Genomic DNA, 19,330 nt, shown 5'->3' on the forward strand with positions numbered 1-19,330 from the left:
ATATTGATGAGAAAGTCTTTTGGGACAAAACCATGCATATATGTGAAAGTGTGTGTGTGTGTAAACTTCAGTTCAGCTATACATCAGCACTGCTGTTCAGAGTTTGATGATTGCAAAGCTATTTGGGGAGATGTGGATGAAAAAGGCCACATTCTTCAGAAAAGTCTCGTTGTTTGTTTCCTGTCACAGGTGAGTAATTTAGTCAAGCATCCTTATCTTGGAATTAAGCTGCTACGGCAACAACCAAATCATCCGCAACAGTTCTTTGTGGTGTGCGGCATCAGGTAAACACATCAAATCCTCAACTTGATTTTCAGCCTTGAATATGTATCCAAAATGTATGCAAATCAGCATCTACAAACATGTGGGTGAACGCTTTCTTCTCTGTTTTTTTATACTATATTTAAAGGATGACACAACTTGAGAGCCCTGGTGGGTGAAAATGGAAAAAAAAAAAAAACAACAACAACAACGTCTTTGCTTTTTTGGTTGTACACGGGACAATTTTCAATTCCTCCAAACAGATAAAGCTTCATTTTCCTGTGTGACTCACAGCACTGTTGCATAGCTGAGGGGGAGGCAGAGAAAGGCTCGTCTCATTGGAGCTTGACATGAACTGCCCTCCTGAAAGGCTCTGATGTGACTGACACCTCTCTCCTCTTTGTCTTCGCCACTCCAATTAGCTCGGTGACAGGTGCATGTGGAGAAACGAGACAATCAATTACCATCCCCTCTCTTCTCCCTCTGTCCTCCCTTCATCTTCCCTGTGTCTTGATCACACTCTCCCTCACGTCTTCCTTTTCTATTACTCTTATTTCATCGTCTCTTTTTTCCCCCCCATCCATTTTCCCCATTCATACCATGTCTGGCTTCTTATTGTCTCCTCATAACGTATCCCCTCTCTCTACTAATCCCTCTCCTCTCTGTTTTACTGCAGCGTGCCTACAGTCGGGGTGACAGAGAGAGGAAAAGAGGGAACATGTCATTCAGACTGTGAGGCATCCTCCTGCTTGCAAAATCACTGCCAGGCATAACCCTGGTGTGACTCCCTATAGGTAGAAATAAACCAAGACACAATGAAAGCACAGTCCTCTGTGAGATCCTCTTAACCAGCGTCTCATTAAGGAGGCATTTCTTAGTCATTCTTAGTCATTTATTTATCAGATGTTAGAGTCAAATGTATCTGGAAAATCAATAGGTACCCTGGGTTATTTAAAACACTGATGTCACTGCAGGTTTCAGGGTGGGTCTTCTTGACTTCATGTATAACGGTGGAAGTTTGCCACCTGCTGGTAATGATCATCACCTTCTCCGGTGTCCTTGATTAAACCTCTCTCATGGCTCCTTTAAAAATGCTCACCCTCCTGACATTTAGTGCTGCCAAATGTCTACAATGGCATTTCATTCTGTTAAGGTCAAAAGGACCTTCTTTATGTTGGATTAAGAGGATCGAGTTAAAATGCTCCAAAATGTCTAGAATGTCCGAATTTCCAACCCGGCATTTAGTTTTTGAAATGGCTTCAATGTTTCATGTGTCACTCACAGAGGAGAGGTTGAGCTTTCATCGTCCTGTGTCAATGAACAATTCGCTGAATCCCCGCCAGCTCCACTGGAAGAGGCAGTCTCACGTTACAACTGTTAAAAGGCTCCTGCACAATATTAAACAGCTACTGCAGTTCATTCACTCTTATGGAATTGGAGCCGAGTTCCCACTAATTCAACCAACATATATACACCCTTTCTTTGCTATATGCTCAAACTGCAGTTTCAACCAACTCCAATTTTATGATGTTACTTTTAATTTAGTTAAGTCCAATTATCTTTGAAAAACAAGGAACTAGAACCAAGGACTGAAGAAACCTGAGCCGTAGGATTATATAGCTTTGGTAGAGCACAAAGAAATCCAGTTGAAACCACTTTAAAGACTTAAAGGAACCTTGTGAGATGTTGAAGACCCTTAAGTATAACACATTTTGTGAACTGAGTTAATTAAATGAACTGATATTTTCAATCATAAGGAGGTTTTCTGCTGCAGTTATGCTTGCATGCTCTTTCGCCAGACAAAATGAGGGCTAGCTGGCTAACATAGCGGAGCACTTGGAAGAGTCAGATGATTCCTGTGTAGTTAATGTTGGTGGAGACACAAAACAGAGCAAAAAGGAGAGAAAGTATTAGACTTACATTTGGTAAGGTGTTCCAGGTGTTCAAATAAATAATAATGAAGGATGGCGCACTCCACGGAAGGCAACCTACGGTAAACAGCTCATTCTAAGGTAACAAAAACACAACGATTCCTATGTGATTATACACTAATGAAAACATAACTACCAAAATTATATTCTATTCCTGCTAATAGATACTCCTAAATGTTACACTCTGGAGCTTTAAACGGTGATAGTTGTGCTCTCAGCATGTTTCCTGTTGCTCCCAAGTTACAGAATCGCTTATTGCAATTTTATATACACAGCATTTAGTCCAGTTACTTAATTATTTAGTTATTTTTAGCTAAATTAATGAATAAGGACCTATGAGACTGTAAAAAGGGGTAAGGAGATTTAGAATTAAAGAACACAGAGAACCAAAGATACTGACATCTATATAATGATGCTATCTGAAACATATCTGAAAGGACAAGAGGTCAGCATATGTAGTACAGATATATTATGACCAGTGGACATAGTAGGTTTAAAGGACCAGTGGATTTAGTAGCTGTGAAGTTGCAGATTGCAAGCAACTGAACAAAGGTCCTGTTTAGAGCCAGTGTTTGGTTTGTCCATTCTGGGTTACTGTAGAAACATGACGGTGCAACATGGCAGAGTCCGTGTAAGAGGTCCTGCTCCCTCTGTAAATCCTCCTAAAATGTTACACATTGATGAATACCCTCTTTAACAGGAACTATAATTCAACCAGGATAAGGAATGGGGTGAGTAACCTATAGTTATAACCTGATGTCTGGGTTATTTAAAGTTTATAGATTAATAGCATAACTCAACGTTAATTTGTCACTTTGATAAAATGGAGTCGTTTTTTAACAACGGGGTGTGTAAGAATTCAAGGATAAGCTACTTTTTTTTAAAAGACACTTGGTCCATCTATCATGACACGCTCAGGCGCCCTTGATCTTTCTCATCATGCTTTAAGTAAAAAAAATGGTGCTCAATCATTTCCCCATTAATGAAAGTGTCATTGACTAAGTACTGCACATGTAAAATCTTTAAACTGACCATCAGCGTAATGCTGGTGTACATAAAAGCTTCAAGAAAGAACAGGCAAGTTTTTCCTTTCTGAATGTGTCATGGCACCATTTATTTATTAAAGTTATGCATAACCTTCCAACTTGATCATTGTACAGTATATGTTGAACTTCATGACATTATTAGAATATCAGGCAGTCAGATCAGCATCGCCAACAGTAGCAGAAAGAAGCAGCAGTTCTGTCAGGAGCTGATACAGAAAGAGCATGACCGCTCCTTGTAGAAGGTGGGGGGGGGGGCAAGACACCAAAAGGGAGATGAGGAAGCATGACATATAGAGTGTGGGAGGGGATAAATAAGCATGGAAGCCACTGGGCTGTATGGAAAAGGAGAAGGATGACACCCATAAGTGTTCACAGGGAAAAGAAGGGGAAGAATCACACGCAAAGGAGAAGAGGAGCAGACGAGAAGCAAAATACCCTTCACAGTGAGGAGGAGGAGGAGGAGGAGGAGGAGGATGAGGAGGAGGAGGAAGGAGGCAGCACAGAAATGCAACAGGACCAGATCAGAGCCTTCAGACTCTTCATTCTAGTTAACACCACACCTAGAATTTATCTGAAATTCTAGACTTTAACACAATTCAAGAGTGTTTAACACAATGGGATCTATCCATCACCAGTGCAACTCTGGCCTCTATCAGTCTGAATATATTACTGCCATTTCATCAGGGTACGCTAGGCTAGCGTGCTTGTATGCTAGCGTGCACTCAACACTCACACTAACCCTGTATGACTGAAGCAGGAAAAGCAGCCAAAAAGGTAACACCATGGCCAAAAGCATGCAAGCAATGTGGGAAACACTTTAAAAAAAAAAAAAAATGAAAAGAAAGAAAATAAATACATCTTGGGATAAAAAAAATCTTAATACATTATCTTAAAATTTTCCTTTTCTTGTTTTGTGTTTCATATATATATATTCTAAACACACATCTTTGTACATTTTGGTATAAGTTCTCTCTCTTGCAGGGAGTTCCAGGGGAAAATGGGTGTTAGATGGTAGAGGGGTGAGGTTTTTGGGGCAATCCCACTTCCCTGATTGCCTTGTGCTGATGGAGGGAGGCGTGGCATCAACAGAGACGACTCCTCCCTTCACACATTTCCGCTCACACTCAAGTCTCTCATTCTCTGTGGCAACCGTGGGCGACGGCGATGGGAAAAAAAGGGGGCTCAGCAGTGAGAGGACAAGCTTATAAGATGTCCAGAAAGTCCAGGACACAAGAAGTAGGGACAGACTGCAAGTCGGTACTTCCTCTTTGGGACCAGAGCCAAAAGCTGTCACGCTGACTTCCACTATCTCTTATCTGGGGGGAAAAAAAAAATGAGGTGTAGGATCAGAAAAAGGACAGATACAGGAAGTGATTTATATATTAACATCTTTTAATTCATACGTTGACAACAAGCATGAATTGAGGTACCTTTGTTTCCATCCGTGTCCGCTGCTGACCTCTCTGGCCTTTGGCGTATTAGATTATTGTACTTGGCCTCAACCTCCTGCAAGAGAAACAAACAATTCACTGTCAGCTCAGGCAATAAAAAAAGACCACAATGTGTGAATATACTACTTTTAAAGCTAGGTAAGTGTTGCTGAGCTCTTCACTGTTAATCACCTTCAGATAGTTGAGGTTTGCCTGAAGGTTTCTCAGGTGAGACAAGACCTGTCTGCTGAAAGAGGAGAGGCTGCCGGCCTGTGACGTTGAAGAGAACCTCAAATTGATGCCAGAGTCGGCAGCGCAGCCTTGTGAGGTGCGCAGCTGCTTCCCTGTGGTTGATGCCAAGATGTCATCATCTGTGCTGCTCTCCCCTGGGCCACCGTAACCCTCCAGGACTAAATATCCTGCTGAGAGAACCAAAAAGGAGCCATTTAGTACTCCTAACATCGGGATCTGAGAGAGACACTGATCAAGCTGCGCCTCAGTTTTTGTTTGTTTGTTTAGGGTGGCGTTGAATAAGAAAAAAAAACATCACACAACACAAATAAATGAATAAACTTTGCTTAGAATTCCTGAACATGTGAAGATGTAGTTGTAGCAGAGCTCAAGGACTTTGATTATATGCTCAAATGTTATTCTCTAGACTGAGTGTGGCCACTAATCCAGAGATAAACACTTCTTTATCATCAGTTATTACTTTCTGGTCGGAATCTGCATTAGGAGCATGTTTCCACAGACAAACTCCAGTGGAACAATGTTGGCACACAGTTTGACACTAATCTCGGTCCATTTTCACTGTAACTAATTGGGAAACACTCCCACTCAGCGGACCAGCAACACTTCATCAGCTTAGCCGGCTGGGAGGCTGCCGCTGATACACAACAACTGGTGCACTGCCAAAACCTTACGGGTAAAACTCGTGCTCTTATCATTTCTGTTTCGTTTGTGTAAGTGCATGCGTATATTTACAAGACACTGCTGGTACCCTGACACAGGAAGACAGACCTGCTTCTTGTGTCATGACTAATCAATTGTCCAGGCTCACCATAATCTTCAGGAGAATCAAAGAAGCCCGTGTCCCCAGAGCCCAGGTCCTGAGTCAGGTCCTCTGTCTGGGAGCTGTTCTTCTCTGAGCCATTGTGGACCATCACGCGTGCGCGGCTGTCTACGGGCGTCCGCAGAGAGGTGGTCCTGAGGAGACGGGCCCCCGTCGAGCGTTTGCTTTGCTCCGCGGCCTCCTGGGACATCAGCTGGGTCACCAACACCTGCTTTAATGCTGCCACTGAGGGACAGGTGAGGGGTTCATGATTATTATACATACAACATCTGCATACAGCTCATTAATTCACTCAGTATACAGCACTTTGAGTTATACGTTCTTTGTGCTTACATGTTTTCAGTGCTTCATCTGCTCTGGAGGGAAACACGTTAAACGAGTCTCCTTCTTTGCCATCTTCAGCCACTTGGTAAGGAAGCTCTGGGTCCACAAAACCTTCCTCCTCCTCTTCCTCTGCCTTTACACCCTCAAAGGGATTATTACCTGGTAGAGAACTCTGGATCACACTTCTAGAGGCAGGACTGCTCTCTTTATCTGAGGGGCGTAATTAGAGAAGGATTATCTAGTAGGACATAATATTGAAATGAGTATGGAAGAAAAGATGAAGAAATGAGTGGCTCCGGTTACCTGTGGACTGGGTGCTGCTGGTGGATGTGCGGTCTGGGTCTCTACTCAGCCTGGAAACACCTGCTGTAATGATCTCCACACCGTCTCTCTCCCCACTGGCACACAAGCAATATCTTATGTTAATAACAAGCTCATACCCTGAGAACCATCTGCTCTGATCAAATTATGAAGATGATAAAGCAACATACTCAGTCTGAGGTAATGGTATGACGCTGTGAGGTTTGACTTTCATGGCATCGGCTCTCTGGGTGATTAGACGCTGCCACCTAGTGCAAGGGGAAAAAAAAAAGATACACTTATTAAGCCGTTTAACAACTTGAGCAATGAAAACGTATCAATCTAAAAGGTGAGTGGACGTACGTTGTTTGATCCGCGACTGTCGGCGCCATCAGCTCGTAGATCTGGGCTCCGTTGTCTGACATGGATAGAACGAAGAAGGACTTGTTGTCTGGCAGGAGAGAGTGCAGACAGAAGGTTTAGGGTGAGATTATTTACAATTCTGCCCTACGTGCATGAGGCCTGATACCTTATTCTGGGTTTGTTTTGATGATTTGATCTTATCCTGGTTTATCAAGTGACTGTTGTGTTGTTTCTGTGAACTGCGGAACAATGAAAACAGTCAAGAGATAAGGTGTTAACTGACCTGTGGCCACAGAGCGCACCAGCACAGTGTTGAGTTTGATGATGGGGCTGAAGATATGTTTGGTATCTGCGGTGCCTGCCAAGTTTTTACTGTGACACTTCAGGATCAGACGCTCATCTTGTTTCTGTAGCAGAACAAGGATGTCTTCCAGGAGGAGCGTGTACAACTCTGAAAGGAGACAGACAGGATATTTGTGCTGTCAAACATGAGCACAGGTCTACTGGAGTTTTTGGAAGCAATATCCAAGCTTAATAACAATGAAACTCTAATAATGCACGGATTACGAACCAATAGTCTTGTCCTTGTTCACTTTCCATGACAGCGGTCCCTCATGCACCATCGTTCTCTTGGTGAGATCCAAGTTCTGATGGAGGTAGAACAAGCAAATACATTTAAAGTTTATTATAAAGTACTTGCTGCTGGTCTATTGAGCCACTTCGACACAGCACTACCTTTCTACCTAGCAGTTACTTCAAACAGCGTGTGTGGGTGTACAACAAGTGAGTATGCTTTAACTGAAGCTGAAAGGGTCGTGTAGATAACTCACCTTTAGCTCTAGGATCATGGGGTTGTCTGTCTGCTTTAGAGAAGAGAGGTCCAATCTTCTCTGATAGTCCTCCAACCTCTACAGGAAGGACGGAGAGAAGAAGAGAAGAGGAAAGGGGATAAGTAAGCACTCTTTAAAAGCAAGCCGCTGCCTGGGGAGCAAAGGTAGTGAAAAAATAAATTGTGGTAGAGCAGGAAGAAAGAGGAAGGACTTAGGATGAGACAGAGAAAAGTCTTGTGGATGGCATATAGCAGAAAGAAGACTTAAAAAAATAATTCACACCTGCTTGTCCTCAGATTCCTTCACAGCCTGGTTGACGTGATTGAGGATCTTCCTACAGCAGTCTGCTGCCTGCTTCACTTTGTCCTTTTCCACTGCGTTGTCTGAAAGATATTATCAAATAAGAAGTAAGGCCTCCTTAGTTCTGCAGGGGGCTGTCCAGAAAATTGATATTTCCTCTGTCCATTAACACACTATCGTTCTCAAAGATTATTATGGATAAAGCAGAGGGGCATTATGATCCCATAATAGCTGGTTATACTTTATTGTTAGTGCTTTTTCTCTGTGTGAGACCCAAACCTCAGCCAAGACTAAATGATGGACCAAATAATGGGTGAGACATTTCCCGAAATGTGCACTACCGCTCCAGGACCATTAAAATGATAATCTCTCCATTTGTCTGTGTAATTTACTAATGGTTGGCACGTCGCCACGCAGTACCTTGCTTAAGACTTCATTTGGTTCCTTTTTATCCACTTTCTTCTATTTCAAGAGTTGATTTTCATTTTTATTTATTATATTACAATCAGATTATAAAGTGCAAACTAGGTATTATTCCTGTATCACGTGTTTCCATGGTTACTCCCAACACGTAAATTAATTTCCATACTATATTAATTGCCTCATAGGATCTAATTGATTTGAGGATCACAGGAGAGAGTGACTAGATACAATATTTGAACTCTACTAATGAAGGTCTCAGGCAGAATTCATTTCTCATCTAGATGACAGCAAAAACAATCAGAGCAGGTAAGTTATACACCATTACTGGTGCGGCAAGCTATACAGGTATCCAGTCACTGTGATAAACTGGTCTGCAGACAGAAAAAAGTATCACTAGTTTAGCTGTATGCAATAGTGAAGAGAATAAGTATAATAGTGGTTTCAAACTGTCATTTTTAAAAGTAGATCACGATTTCTCTCACTGTGACAGAGTGGAACAGACTTTGAGGTGTCTGAATAAGGCTGCAGGAGTGTGATCAATTTTTGTACTTGCATGAGCTGTAAGTGGTTTGGATGAATACAAAAATCTGCTCTGTGTGCTCCTGCAGTCATGTTGATGTCAATAAGGTGCCGTATGTGTCCAAAGCCAGAACAAAATGGCTGGTAGGTGCTTCGTTGTATGTTTTGATCGCATCAAATGTCACACCCACTTTATTCTGATATAAAGCTGCAGCAATTAGTCCAACTGCACAAAGTTAATCTGCCACAATTTTGATAATTAGTCATTTTTGGAACAGAAATGCCAAAAATTTATTGTTTTTAACTTGTGTGATGTGAAGATTTGCTGGCTTTCCCCACCCGTCTGCCGGACATTTGAAGAAACTGGACAATGGGAATTTCCATTATTTTTTTGACATTTTATAGAACAAACGATCCCTCAATTAGTGAAGAACATAATAACTATTATCATGCAGTACGACTAATATTTACTGGCCATATATTTGGTTGATTCAAACATCTTGTTTTGAATTTTATTACACCCAGGACCATGCGCACAGTTAGTATGTGGAGTCATTTATGCATTAAAAAAATCTTGTGCACATAAGCTGATTATCACATGAACACATCACTGCTCACAACTATTGTGGAGGATCTGATTGGTAAAGAAACACTACAGCACCTGTGTACTTTGCGATGTTGTCTAGTAGCAGGGGGTACTTGGTGAGCCGCTGCATCTCTACAGGAATGATGTCCTTAAGCTGCAGTCTGCGGCACAGTCTGTTACTCTCTGCCTCCTGAAAAGTAATAATAAAAACAATACAGGTTTGGTAAACCTAAACGGTCAAAATAATTTTTTTAACATGTATAAATGGTGACTAAGCAACACTACATGTAGCTTTGGCTTGTATTGAGAGAAGTGACATTTCAGCTTAATTCCCTGAATCAACCACCATGTACATATCGCTTGTTTAGCTCTTCTGTGTGGCACATTCTGACGACATTTTCACTTAAATGAAAAAAATCTCCTATTTTCAATATGTGCAGAAAGCATGACGTCAGTACCTGGATGAAGGACGTAAACCGTGAGTCTTTCTTCTGCTTGGTCTTGATGATCTCCAGAGCAAAAGGCTGGTTACTGCAGAATGTCCCCACCGCCTGCTTGATCTTCTCCTCCTCTCCACAGCTGAACTGTAGACACCCAACCCAAGACAGGACAGAGCAGAAACGGTAATCAGTCACTCAGTCGATGTGGGTCAGAGGTAGTTGCCATGGAAATGTCTAGTATTTAACCACTACAATGAGCAGCAACTCCCAGAAGGGGGCCAGGCTTAAGTCCTTGCAGCAGAGACAGCTTAAGTTTATATGTAGACTAGATCAATGGTCGAACCCTCAGGGGACTGTTTACCCTACTTATCCCCCAAGGAGACATTTTTTTAAAACGTACATTTATTTATTTTATTTTGTTTTTAGAGAGACATTTTAGACAAGTCTGCCAGCTGATATGCGGCTACCTCACATCTAATGTACCACACATTATATCAAGATGTCAGCCAAATCTAGGGCACTGCCTGACATAACCATTTACAGTGAAACAGGCTTCCATTTCACACGCTTGCTTCCACTGTGATTATATTTCTTGTTACTGGGGAAGCTGAAGTTGTTTTTTGTGCCATCTTTAAGGTTTTGTCTTTCAGGGTTTTGGTGTAGGATTTAAGGATTTAATGTTTAAGTGTGAAAAACACCAATAACCCCATTTCTATCATATATAAACGGTACAGAACCATTTCCATGTACATATGCCATGTCAAAATGAACAGAATTGAGACCGAAGAAAAAAACAATCATGCCAACATCAACTTTTTTTTTTTTTTGCTGCTATAAAGCAATTTCAGGCAACAGTTCAATTTCTCTGTGAACAATAAGTTTTTTCATACCACATCAGTCATCTTGAAATTTATTCAATATAAGAAAATGTTTGAAAGAGGAAATACAATTTCAGCCTGAGAATAGTACTCACCCAGGAGAGCAAGTCGTCTCCTATCTGATCAATTACTGAAGACTCATTTCTCTTCCGAACGGCTGCCATTTGCTCCTGTATTGAAACTGAAATTCGAAGGAGGAACCAATAGACAGTGAGTGAGTGAGTGAGTGAGCTGATTGTGTGTGTTGTGTGTGTGTGTGTGTGTGTTGTGTTGTGTACATAAGAATAACACAGATGCAAGGATACACATGAAAAGCGAGGGTGCTGTGTATATGCATAGTTTAAATTCTACATTTTATCATTTTGTTTATTTTTACTCTAAACTTTTTAAGAGCAGTCATGCATAGATAAGAATGTTTGATGGTTTTCAGGATGTGTGTATTTGTGTGTGTGTGTACCATGCAGCTGTAGAATCTCTTCCAGGTGGTGAAGATATTCTTGAGTCAGCTGGAGGCAGGATGGCCTCTTTGGAGAGCTTCTGGTAGAAAACGAGGTCCAAAACTCTCAGCATCCGGACGTGTGCACGCTCTGTGTAAAACCAGCTCTGCAGACATAATGCAAGATGTTAATTCAACGAGGCAGACCAATTTGCACAACTCAAACTGATGTACATTTGACAGCAACTGGATCCAAGCAAATGCTCTGCTGCTGCATATCATATAATATCTATAACACAACAGCATTTTTAGCACAATGAAGGTGGGGATATGTTTGAAAATAGATCTGGCTTCAAAGTCATATTATATGAAGCGGGAGGCCGTGTCCTCACCATTGATGACTTCTTGTCCTCTTGATTTCTGAGGCCGTGAGAACTGCTTAGGACTCTCTCGCTCCACCAGCTGCTGCCAGTTTGGTGGTCATGCTCCGAGTCGTGTTCCCTGGGTCTCTCACTCTGGACATCACAGCACTCAGTCCCTCAAGCCTAGGGCAAAACAGAAAGTTTGCTGCGTTTATGATACTAGTTTGCTGTTATAATAATAATAATAATAATAATAATATTACATCTTTAATTGAATTAATGGAAATTATTTTCATCTGGCTAATAAAAAATCCCCACTACATATTTGTACTTCTTCATTTTTTAGATGGATTTAAGTTAAAAAAATCAAAACTTATCAGGTATCGTCACCTTCTTATGGCCTTTGGTGTTCCCTCGTGGACTCTATAAAAAGTATGAACAGAAAAATCACTGTTAAAAATAAACATTCTGTATTTAAGTATGCAAAACTGCAAATATGACTGTAAATGCACCTGTCGCTTTCTCTGTCATCCTCTTGCAGTTGGTCCAAGCTGTAAAGATCAAAGTGCGGAGCAGGGTACGGCAATCCATCCACAGGGTCGGACTGAAGGCCGTCACTCAGCCTGGAGGGGCCCGAGGTCGGAGTGCCTCCTGAGGGTCAAGCAACAAGTTAGTAACAATCTCTTCCTTCATCTTCTTTTTCTACCAATGTGTTTAATTCAGTCGCTCACCCATATCAGTGTCTCGGCTAGTGTCGGAGCTATAGGTGCCGCTGTTTGGGGATGAGGTGTTGATGGACATGGAGTGTATAAGTTCAGAACCCTCGCTCGATTGGCTGCCTCTTAGACGACCAGCTTCTGAGTGCTCGCTTGCCCCCAGAGTAGGCTGAGACAACTGTTTCTGAGGCCGGGGACGACCATCCAAGGCTTTACCCACTGAGAGGAAAGTGGTGTTAAAACTTGAAAAAGCTTCAGAAGTATCATCATAATTTTGGTTTACTCAGAAGTCCTAACTGACCTGATGCTGCTTCAATGCGGCTGGGCCGACGCTGAGGTCCAAGGATGCTGGGAAATCTGGGTTTCTTCACCTTCTCTTCGCCTTCCTTTTCTGTCTTGATGCTTTTCTGTATTTTATGAAAAGCAAGCAAAATGTCAGGTCAATGATAAAGACAGACAGAGAAGGACCATGGGGCAAAGAGTAATGTTAAGTACCTTGATTTTGGGCAGAAAGTTGATCCTGACCCGTTTGGACTCCAGACTGCGAGGTTCCTTAACCCTCACACCAAGGTGCTTCATGTATGTATAGATAACATACTGCATTGTAGTGCTAAATGAAAACAAAAGTGACAAGACTCGAGATGGTTGCTGCTTTAGGAATTCTCATCAACAAAGAAGGAGAATGCTAAAATGTAAAATGATCAAGTGTCCGTATTGTGACTTGCACCATATGTCATATCAGTCCTTCTTGTGCAATTTCTACACAAACCATCTGCGGTGTGCTGCGACCATATGGCATTTCAAACAAGACTGTTTCAATCAGTCACACGTTTGAATTATTTAATATAAACATACTGCATAAATTAGATGTTATCTTTAAGAGACTGCCCGAGTGTTTCATTTGTAAACTGTGGATGATGTAGAATGGGGTTTCGATGACACCAATATGTTCTTAGTCGAAACATCAAAGAGTATACTTTAAGGATTAAATATTACTACCACTGACAGATGTTATTCATTAGGCACAAGATGTTTTTACTAATTAATTTAAAAGGAGTCAAAAAAATCTAATAAAATAATAATTATTTTAGATTATTGTGAGACACAGATGGTTCAAGGGGCCATGAGAGCCCTTGAAGCCCTAAATGACCCCCTTCATATGCTTTGATAAATACTCATGTTAATCAACCAAATACTTTACACATTATACATTTGCTTACCATTTCTCTTCCTCTGTGGTCTGAGTAGTCAACCTATAAACAATACAAAGAGTGTGTGAGTGGGTAACGATGCATAGAAACAGGAGACTGAGTATTTGTGCATCTGCGCAGCATATGTATGTACGTATGCGTGCCATGTGTTACTTACAGGATATCCTCTATCTTGGTGATAATGTTTTCAGCATATGAGCGCTCTCGCTCCAGAGTGACACGGTCTCTGACACTCTCTTGGTCCAGTCGGGCCAGCTCTACCTCAGCCACCGTTAGGCCCATACTGCGCTTCTGCCTACATGTATCAACATAAAGTCATATACTGTGGTTACGTTGGCTAAACAGAAGGCAGTGTACTAAAATTCTGCAGTTAATCTGAAGTTCCCACACCACAGGGAACAAGTCAGACAAGTTTACCTGAAATCTTCAAGGTTCTTCTGGATGTCAGGAAGCAGAGAGTCCTGCAGTGTTTGAACATGTTGTCTGTTTATTTCCTCTGGGATCAGTTCTGTCCGCCGCCGGTCTGCAAACGCATACACACGCGCATACACACTCACATATACTGTATGTCAAGGCTCTGAAAGGACTATGGCAAGTGTACGCTAAATATGTGCTATGTGTGTGCATGGCTGAACTTACAGGGACTGTGTCATGAGGATGGCCAAATGGTGGAAGTGAGCCAACAGAAGTACAGAAGTTGACTGTAACAAAAAAAATTACCTACTTAAAATTAAATACTTACCTAGATCAGCAGAGATGGATTCTGGGACAGGAACTTTCAGATTCTGTAAAAACAAAAAATGAAACAGTTTAATACTTTGACAACAAATTGGGACAAAAGAGAAATTAGTGAAAATGCTGAAGTCCACCAAAACACTTTTTAAATAATATTAAATGTCAACGTGAGTGCAGATCCTAAATCTCATAATCCCATGGCATCACTTATGAATGATGTAATAGCCGATCTGTAACAAAAATGTCACCTTATCCTAACCAGTAAATGTGTGACTTGGTACAACATTGCATGAGTCTGACCTGTATTTTTGCTCACATTTCACTGTGGAGAACAAAAACTGTACTTACTGCTCCCCGGTCAATGAAAAAGGTGTGGAGGTCCATGAACACCCGTCTGGTCTCTTTGGAGTTGGTCTGCTTGTAGAAGTCAGCATAGAGGTAGCACAGCTGAGGACACAAGATTTATTGAGAACAATGTGCCTGACAGTCTGCATGAAAACAGGAAATGAACACATAAAAGATTTTAACAAGGTGTGAAGGAGGAGGATTTTACCACAGGAGCAGGGTCGAACTGAGAGATAACATGGTGAAGGAAGGCTGCGAGGTGAGCGGGGCGAGACTTGAGCTGCTCAATACTGTTAAAGCTGTTACACTGGCCATTTGTCTGAAACAAAATCAATACAACTGTTTACCATCTTGTTATCTTTACAGACTTCACACGTGACATGAGTTTAAATGATATCATTTAGACCTTGCTTACAAAGAAAAGCTATTAATTACAGAGTCATGTCTTTTAAAAATATTTTGAATTTGACAGCTGTGTTTAGTAATACTATGACCGACATAGACGTGAACATACCTGCTCCTGGTCTGAACCAAAATAGTCATCCTCAGCTCCAATGATTTGCGAGGCAAGGCGGGTGGAAAAGGGACTGCTGACTGTGGTAGGGGACAGAGAGTCCTGGGGAAAACACAGTGAAGACAGGGAATTAGTGTTTTTCATTAAGAAATTCTAAATTTGGACCTACTGTTTTGAGGTATACTTTATTTTTAATCAAATACCTTAAAGATACATCGATAAAACACACTCTTTGCCAAGTTTACAACAGGAAATAGAGTGAATAAGTACATTTATTGAGCAGAATTTGCTCATTGCCAAAAAGTATACCTACCAGGTCAGTGGCATCCTCTGTCTCTGGAGAGTGGCAGGAGTTGAAGCTGTTCCTGCTGTTTAGGCTGGGGCAGGATGGCTCTCGTGGGCAAAGGCTCTCTGGAGATCCAGGCCCGAATCCACGAGATAACTGGAGGTGGGATGGAACAAAACATGACATTCTCAATCAATCTCAATTTTACAAAAGAAATCCATCCATCCTCCTTGTTTGCACTGGTGTGGTTTAGATCTTAAGCAGCCAAAGCTAAGCCAATCAAGACTGACTTATCTAATAAAGCATGATGCCATGACTCTATTGTTCTAAAGCTCACCTTGTCTTGGAATCAAGGCTTAATGTGAAGTTCAGAGGTAAATTTAAATTATACAGCAGTGCTGACAGGTGACAACTTACAGGAGTGCTACTCCAGGACAGGTCTGTACTGTTGTCTCCCTTAAACGAGGGAGTGTGCTCTGTCTCAAACGTGCTACCATCATCTGCATCACCACCTGGAACAGCCTCCTACAGATTCATGTAAATGAAAGATTTGTTACTAATTATAAACAATAACTTACATAACGTCTTACATAACAACACGATTCACAAAGACCAGAATGAAATATGTTTTAGTCTAAGAGCAAACTAACAGGCTACATTGGTAACAATTAACAAATGCACAAATAATGGGTATTTTAAGAGTGTTATTGCATAACTTTTTAAATTGAGAGATCAGACTAATATGGTGACGCGCATAATACATGGTTCGGTGAATGGTGTGTGTAAAATAAGCTGTCACACAGACACAAAAGATCCCATCCCACAGAGAAAGCCTAATCCTCTGATAAGATTAGGATTAATGTTTGTCTGGAGCGATCCCTAAACGCACTACACAGAATTATGCAAAGACTGCAGGGATGTTGCTGGTAGATTGGTGTCCCTAGATAACCAATTTTGTACATGGAGGGAGTTAGTTAAAGGGGGGTTATTTGCTTTACCTGTGTTGCCCCAGTGGCCCTGATGAGCTGACCCTGCAGCTGAGGAATGTGTTTCTTAGCTTCCTGGATGTCTTTCAGTAGTTTGGGGGTGGGGTTCCTGCTGTACTCCTCCTTCATGGCCTGTACAGGGAGAGGAGTGACATCAAAACAAGACATCACCACCAGCAGTATCCTATTTATTTTATACAATCAGGCAAATCATATGTTTACTCTGGTATGATGCATAGGGTGTTAAGGAAAACACTGTCTCAAAATGCCTGCATTATAAGCTGCAGTATTAAACTTCCTTTATTGGTTATATGTACAACAATCAGCCTGAAGCAGCTGTTGCATAATGCATAAAATAAATCACGCAAGTAGATGACAAAAAAGGAAAAAATGATAGGAATAAAAAATATATATATATGAAATAGAATAAAATAAAAAATAAACCCAAAGCGATGTTGTATTTAAAGATAACACACCATTTCTTAACAGGGTTTAAATATACATAACTGTGCAAAAAAGGGTGTAAATCAACTTGCAATTGCCAAATCCTAACAAGGAAAACTGTGTTACAATAGAGAGAAGACAGCAACAGTGATTGTTATGCTAACCTGCAGCTCTTGCTGCTCTCTGAAGAGCATCTTTTGCAAGCCATCAACCTTCTGGTTACAAACACTGCTATTCTCATCCTATGGGCAAAAAACAAAAAGGGAAAAAAGCGTCAAAAAGCATATGGAGGAACAGTGAGTTAGACTACAGGTGAGATGCATTCAAGAAAGCATTAGATATACATAATCAAGGTACATTTAACGAATATTTAAGCGTATGGAAAATTAGTAAGAATAGATGAGATATGGAGGGATGGAGACACAAATAGGCAACAGAAGTAATTGATGTTTTTAGTACCCATGGTGGGAGAGTGGAGGAGAGGCGGTCCTGAGGACTGTAGGGGCGTTCTGCTGCTGGGGAGTTTGGAGAAGAAATGCTAACCCCCAACATTTCAGACTCCGCTTCAGACAATGGGATCTGGGCGAGCCCTGGAGGACGCCCCAACACTGTGAGGGCCACATAGGAGCCCGCTAGAAAAAATACAAAGTATCGGTTTTACCTTTATGCTTGTTTTTTTAAATGTGCCTTTTGCTAGAACACAGAGAGAGAGGAACTCACATTTGATAAGCTTCACCACTTCAATGTGATTAGAATGTGTAACGAGGGTCCCGTTAACCTGGAAGACAATGGCAATGGCAATGGTAGTACAATGAGAAATAAAGACACAGATACTAAATCCAAAACCTCACAGTCTATGGGCCCATTTCATCATACTGACTGACCACAAGGGGGCAGTCTATAGCCTCTGTATTGGCCTTGGACAAGAAAATAGAGAAGTTAGCAGTTTAAAGACATGGAGGCTGAGACAATACCTTGATGATCCTGTCTCCTGTCTGAACACCTGCACGCATGGCAGCCCCATCTAGCAAACGCGGAAGAAAAAAGAGCGTTAAAGCAACAGGAGAGGTGAGGAAAGAAATAGAACAAATGGAAGAATGAAATAGAGGGAGGAGAAATAGGACAGAAAACATACAAAGACATAATGCTTCATGGTGCAACTGTTGATGTTTCTGCACAATGAATACAACATATAGCCTTGACAGACCAGATGTAGCAAAGTGACTATTTGAGTGCTATTTTGAAAGACCATAACAGTGGTTATATTACGAGAAGGACCTGTTTCACAGCTCCACCCCAAACAAAGGGATTTGGGCATGAGACAGGTTATTATGAGATCCACGTCTGACTCTATAGTCAGCAGCATAGAGCTGAAGTATTTTGTAAACCAAATACACTACTTGTGATGTCATTTTGGGGCTTCAGTTTTGTATTAGTATGTAATCTTGTGATTGGTTAGTCTAAAAGTAGAGGGACAGGCATACAAAATATTACGTTTACCAGTGAGCTGAAAGGCAAAAATGGTTAGACTTCATCTTCCTGTTTTAAACCCTAAATACAAGTATGAATCAAAGCTGCAGCAAGACAATACAGATACATTTTGTTTGCTTCTCAGTTCACAATGAAATTAAATAGGTTGTATAAAGGATTCAGTTTAAACTAAGTAGATTGCTCTCTGTGTTGAGTCAGTAAGAAAAGCACAAATAGGGAGCCATACAGGGATAGTTAAACACTGCCAAGCACTGATGACACTGCAACAAAAGTCCTTGATCGGTTCCTTCCTCTCTCCACTAATGTACAGACCGTGTAATGTTTTCTGTGACCTGATAACAGCTTACATTATCCTCAATAGACAGTGAAAGACTGCAGGCAACCACATAAGTATCCTCTCCTATCAGTCCCCTCTTTAAAAGACAACATGATAAAGCAGAAGCTCCAGCTACTGTGAAACCACTGAGGGGGACATACACAGTCAGTGGCTTCACTTTTCTAAGTAAGTGCCAGACTGGTGGTAGTTGCGGAGTCTCAATTACCCCTCATATCTGTGAGTTCAGAGCAAACTACCACGACAGTTTGATGTGAATGGATGAACAAGGAGCCCGCACTTCTGTTACAACTGCTTAGACCAGAAGTCGTCATTGTAATAACATCTTTTTCTCCTTCCTTTTAACTTTGAGACGCCACCTTACCTTCTTTGACAAGCTGCACAAACACTGGGTTGTCACCGCTGACAGTGAGCCCAAAGCCATTTTCATCTTTCTGGATGATTACACATCGCTGGACCAGACCTGCAAGTGAGACAGACAGGACAGAAAGACACAGTGTCTTGAAAAGGGCCGAGAAGTCACTAAAAGAAATGTACTTCACTCACTAAAGCCAGTGAAGCGATCAACTATAAACTTTCTGAAAACTAAAACTAAAGCTCACCCTTGTTCTAAACGCAAAGCAGATATTTTAAATAAGTATGGTTCACATTTTTTCTTTTTACTTTTTGTCTTAAAACAATACTCACATGTTAGTATGTGTTTTAAAATAATGATTGTATTTGTTCCCCATGACCATACTAGCTATGAAGAGATTGTGTCCCTAATG

At 41.2% G+C, this 19,330-nt stretch overlaps 1 protein-coding gene across 1 annotated transcript in view; it reads right to left on the reverse strand.

Moving 5' to 3' along the window:
* Positions 1 to 3,274: 3,274 nt before the first annotated feature.
* The window catches only part of arhgef12a (Rho guanine nucleotide exchange factor (GEF) 12a), a 39,284-nt gene continuing 23,228 nt past the window's right edge, over positions 3,275 to 19,330 (reverse strand). Inside the window, 40 exon segments of the mRNA XM_035680142.1 lie at positions 3,275 to 4,554; positions 4,669 to 4,744; positions 4,861 to 5,090; positions 5,729 to 5,965; positions 6,074 to 6,274; positions 6,368 to 6,462; positions 6,556 to 6,633; positions 6,728 to 6,815; positions 7,011 to 7,178; positions 7,299 to 7,374; positions 7,558 to 7,635; positions 7,840 to 7,940; positions 9,461 to 9,575; positions 9,844 to 9,969; positions 10,799 to 10,884; positions 11,161 to 11,204; positions 11,206 to 11,306; positions 11,521 to 11,621; positions 11,624 to 11,665; positions 11,668 to 11,684; positions 11,892 to 11,924; positions 12,014 to 12,152; positions 12,233 to 12,436; positions 12,519 to 12,624; positions 12,713 to 12,827; positions 13,438 to 13,470; positions 13,586 to 13,723; positions 13,846 to 13,951; positions 14,171 to 14,213; positions 14,512 to 14,610; positions 14,717 to 14,827; positions 15,023 to 15,124; positions 15,336 to 15,464; positions 15,726 to 15,833; positions 16,307 to 16,426; positions 16,903 to 16,980; positions 17,198 to 17,370; positions 17,459 to 17,516; positions 17,713 to 17,762; positions 18,928 to 19,026. Coding sequence (XP_035536035.1) covers positions 4,544 to 4,554; positions 4,669 to 4,744; positions 4,861 to 5,090; positions 5,729 to 5,965; positions 6,074 to 6,274; positions 6,368 to 6,462; positions 6,556 to 6,633; positions 6,728 to 6,815; positions 7,011 to 7,178; positions 7,299 to 7,374; positions 7,558 to 7,635; positions 7,840 to 7,940; positions 9,461 to 9,575; positions 9,844 to 9,969; positions 10,799 to 10,884; positions 11,161 to 11,204; positions 11,206 to 11,306; positions 11,521 to 11,621; positions 11,624 to 11,665; positions 11,668 to 11,684; positions 11,892 to 11,924; positions 12,014 to 12,152; positions 12,233 to 12,436; positions 12,519 to 12,624; positions 12,713 to 12,827; positions 13,438 to 13,470; positions 13,586 to 13,723; positions 13,846 to 13,951; positions 14,171 to 14,213; positions 14,512 to 14,610; positions 14,717 to 14,827; positions 15,023 to 15,124; positions 15,336 to 15,464; positions 15,726 to 15,833; positions 16,307 to 16,426; positions 16,903 to 16,980; positions 17,198 to 17,370; positions 17,459 to 17,516; positions 17,713 to 17,762; positions 18,928 to 19,026 — 4,115 coding nt within the window. The 3' untranslated portion in view covers positions 3,275 to 4,543.

This window comes from Morone saxatilis, unplaced genomic scaffold (genome assembly GCF_004916995.1).
Source record: "Morone saxatilis isolate NCDOM2014 unplaced genomic scaffold, NCSU_SB_2.0 Contig8, whole genome shotgun sequence".
NCBI lineage: Eukaryota > Metazoa > Chordata > Actinopteri > Moronidae > Morone > Morone saxatilis.